A 4,019-nucleotide genomic window follows, 5' to 3' on the forward strand; every position below is an offset into this window, starting at 1 on the left:
GTGTCTGAACGAATTTGCCGGCGAGGAAGAGATCAGGTGTATGACGAATTGTAAACATATTTTTCACAGGAAGTGTGTGGACAGTTGGATTGATCATGATCAGAAGACGTGTCCGCTTTGTAGGACCCAATTTATACCTTATCAGAATATGGAAGATTATAATCAACGGTTATCGGCGGCTTGTGAAACTGAATGTGAATATGATGATGATTATTCTCTTTTTTCTCAACACGAGGATGATCCCCTCATTGCTTCACTTTGATTTTCTCTTTTTTTTGCTTTTTGTTTTTTTTTCTCCTTATATTTTTATAGGAGTTTTTGTTTTTGGGTGGTAAATTGTATATAAATTACACCAAAAATTGCAGTGTATGATAAAAACAGAGAAATTAATGGTTAGTTTTCTTGTTTAGTTTTACTGTATTTTTGGATCTTAATTAGATTTTTTTGAGAGAATAATACTCGTAAATTGATATGAAAAAATTATTTTACACATGCATTTAATTAAATTATGATATATAAATATTTAAGGCTATATTTTAAGAACAAACCAATAAAAATAACACTATGATATGATTTTATTAGATGTATGTATATAAATAAGGATCATGCTAACATGTGCCCTTAGGGCACATGTTAAGACCTAAATGTAGAAATTTTTTCTAAGAAATTGTGCATTGTTTTCATAAAAAGTTTATAATTAATGTATTTATTACGTTTTCCAATACAAATTTACTATATTTAGGTTTCTTAACATGTGCCCCAAGGGCACATGTTAGCTTTATCCTATAAATAATTGACACCGTCAATGTATAATTTTTTTTATAGAGTAGTCTAGTGTTAAATTCACCATGGACAAATACGAGCAATAATGAGTTTAATTGATTTTATTAAAGAAAAGAAGGTTTTTTACTCTAGATGATGAGCATTGAGCAATAATAGTTTAATTGGAGATGTAAGTAGAATTTTCTTCTCTTAAAAAAAATTATATATAGAAGAAAATTTAGATATAATTTTTATTATTTTTCAATAAAAATATGATAAAAACATTATATATATATATATATATATATATATATATATATATATATATATATATATATATATATATATATATATATATATATATATATATATATATATATATATATAAAAGAAAAAAAATTATATTCTTATTATATTTCTATTAAAAATAATAAAAAATACACCTAAAAAATTTTATCTAAGTTTTTTCCATATCTTTTACTCAAACTTATGAACTCTTAGTAAACTTTGTTAAATTTCTGTAAAGATATGTTCTTTTTTTCTCTTTCTTTTAGCATGAAAGCTTCGCTATAGGATCTTGAATTATTGTTTAACATGGGCCCTTCACCTCTTATTAATCTTGAATTATTGTTTAACATGGGCCCTTCACCCCTCATCATTAATAGAGACATGTCCCAGTAGTGTACTCCCTCCGTCCCAAAATAAGTGTCACATTTACTTTTTAGGTTCATTGAATATTTAATGTATCTAGTCTGTATAGAGACCAGATACATTAAATATTCAATGAATCTAAAAAGTAAATGTGACACTTATTTTGGGACAGAGGGAGTATATTGTATTTTTCAACACTTATTTTATCTTATAAAAAAAAAATTTATATTGTCAACCAATCATAATTATATATTAAATTAAAATATAATTTTAATTTTAAAAAATTAATATGACATAACAAGCGTAAGAATTCTGATTGGTCAGTGAACTACCTTAAAATTCATCTTGTAAATTAATCTAATTTTAAATTATAAAAGCTAAATCAATAAAAAAAAAATTAATAAACCCGTTAATTAAATTTTGTGAGGATAATTTTGTATTTGTTGTGACAGTATTCTAGACGGTGGGTAACATGTGTGCGTCATCGTGAGGTCCTCCATAGTCCATAACAAGACACTGCATAACTTCCGCGTGTTCTTTCTATCAACCGGAAAGCTACGTTTATAAATCTATACGCTATTGAAATTTTGTTGTTTTCACATTTGAACATATACTATTACTAGTATCACTAACACGCATCTCAACAACTATTCAAGTGGTTAATTTAAGTATTAAGGTTGTACGACCATCATCGTATATCCCTCGACAAACTATTATTTTAAGCTGACTTATATTATGAAATCAACTCTTTCTTCTGGTAAATGTAGGCATCTGAGATGAAGACCGATAACGGCTAGTTTCCCCCGCCTCAACCGTTCACGGCTAGTTGCCTGGCCGTTGCTTCCCATCTCTATCCTTCTTCCTTTCTTCTATCTCTTCCTTCTTCGCTCTCTGTTTCTTATTCTAATGGGACCCTCTTTCCTTTTCCCTGAAACTAACGCAGGGACGGGTAACTCAAAAATTGTCAATGAGCAATCAAAAGCTGCTAGCTCCGTCAAAGCCAAATCCTTTGTTTCTGTGGTATCTAACAACGTGTGCGATATTCCTCTAAGTCAACTACCCACGCCTTGCCTTAAAGGTGATAGGTTAGCCATCACTATTCCGGAGGATGAATACGCTCTGGGGGTAGAAGCATGCAAACATCATCTTCATGGACGCGTGGTCTGGTCCAAAGGTTCACAGCCGCTTACAGTTGTAAGTTTGAAAAACAAACTTCTTGAAGTTTGGCCTCAAATTGGAAAATGGGGTATAACTTCCTTAGGAAAGGGTTTCTTCGAATTTGCTTTCTCATCTCTAGAAGATGTGCAACGACTTAGATCTGTTAATGCTTGGTCCATTCCTAATGGAATCCTGAAATTGTTTCCTTGGACAAAGGATTTTATCCCATCTACACTGAAGCAGACCTCGGCTCAGGTTTGGATAAGAGTTCATGGGCTTTCACAGGAGTATTGGAGACCCAAGATCCTATTCACTATTGCTAGCAGCATTGGTACTCCAATTTGCATCGATTCAGCCTCCAACAAATCCGCGTTTGAACGACCTTTTGGGCATTTTGTGCGGATTCTAGTTGATCTGGATCTTACGAAAGAACTAAGCTATAAAATTCTTGTTGAAAGGGTTGGGTTTGCTTTTTTGGTAGACATAGAGTATGAAAAAATCCCGAATTTCTGCACATTCTGTAATTGTATTGGTCATTCTGTCTCCAATTGTAAGCGAAAGAAGCAAGATAAGGGTAAAGCAAAGGAAACTATATCAAAGAAAGACAAAACGATTTTTATCCCGACAGGGAAAAGATTCATTGCTGGGGAAAGCTCTAAAGCAAATCTTGAGGATCATAGCACTGAGATGAATGATGGGGAAGATAATAACCATACTAACACCAATTTGGTTGTTGTGGAAGACTCCCTTCCTAATGGGAAATCTGTGGATCACATAAACAGGAATATTGACACTGTGGCTCTCAATGATGTAAACAATGAAGCCATACTGGTTCCAATCCTTAAGCCTCAAAGTTTGGTGGATTTAGGGACTGCGGATTCATCTGAAAGTGAGTTTGTAGATGCAACTCTGCAGGTTGACTATGTTCCTGAAACACAATTGGATGAGCGGTTCAAAAACCAAGTCACTGAGTTCCTTAGTGAGTCTTGGAACAATATGGCAGATATGGAAGACCCGGGGGTGGATTTATTCCAACAAAAGGATTTCCAGCTCGTTACCAACAAGAAGAAAAGAAATAAGAAGATAGCAACTAATACCAGACGGGTGTCTGGTCCAAATCACCTTACCTTATGAAGTGCATCTATTGGAATATTAGAGGCATAGCCAATAGTTCCTCTAGATTGGCCCTTAAAAAACTAATTCAAAGTAACTCTCCTGAGTTTGTTTTTATAGCTGAACCTTGGATGGATGTTTGCAACTTCCCTCAAAGATGGCTATCCAGGTTTGATCTAAAAATTTTTGCTTTTAATAAAAGAGAAGGTCTTCTTCCTAATCTTTGGTGCTTTTGTAAGTCTGATATAAACCCTAGTATTATTTCTGTTGATGATCAACATGTTTCTTTCTCTGTTAGTCTTGATAACAAAGTCTTTAACTTCTCTGCTATATAT

General features: G+C 32.8%; 2 protein-coding genes across 2 annotated transcripts in view; both read left to right on the forward strand.

Moving 5' to 3' along the window:
- The window catches only part of LOC131627814 (brassinosteroid-responsive RING protein 1-like), a 724-nt gene extending 315 nt beyond the window's left edge, over positions 1-409 (forward strand). Inside the window, exon 1 of the mRNA XM_058898676.1 lies at positions 1-409. This exon is cut by the window's left edge and continues 315 nt beyond it. Within this exon, the coding sequence (XP_058754659.1) occupies positions 1-262 (262 nt within the window). The 3' untranslated portion in view covers positions 263-409.
- Positions 410-2,319: 1,910 nt separating this feature from the next.
- LOC131627787 (uncharacterized) lies at positions 2,320-3,705 on the forward strand. The gene has a single exon (XM_058898643.1). The coding sequence runs from the start codon at positions 2,320-2,322 to the stop codon at positions 3,703-3,705; it is 1,386 nt and encodes a 461-aa protein (XP_058754626.1).
- The last annotated feature ends 314 nt before the right edge of the window (positions 3,706-4,019 follow it).

The sequence above is a fragment of the Vicia villosa genome, unplaced genomic scaffold (genome assembly GCF_029867415.1).
Source record: "Vicia villosa cultivar HV-30 ecotype Madison, WI unplaced genomic scaffold, Vvil1.0 ctg.000402F_1_1, whole genome shotgun sequence".
Classification (NCBI taxonomy): domain Eukaryota; kingdom Viridiplantae; phylum Streptophyta; class Magnoliopsida; order Fabales; family Fabaceae; genus Vicia; species Vicia villosa.

What these genes read in the sequence shown, in the direction of transcription:
- LOC131627787 (XM_058898643.1), top strand. Translation starts at nt 2,320, where the DNA reads ATGGGACCCTCTTTCCTTTTCCCTGAAACTAACGCAGGGACGGGTAAC.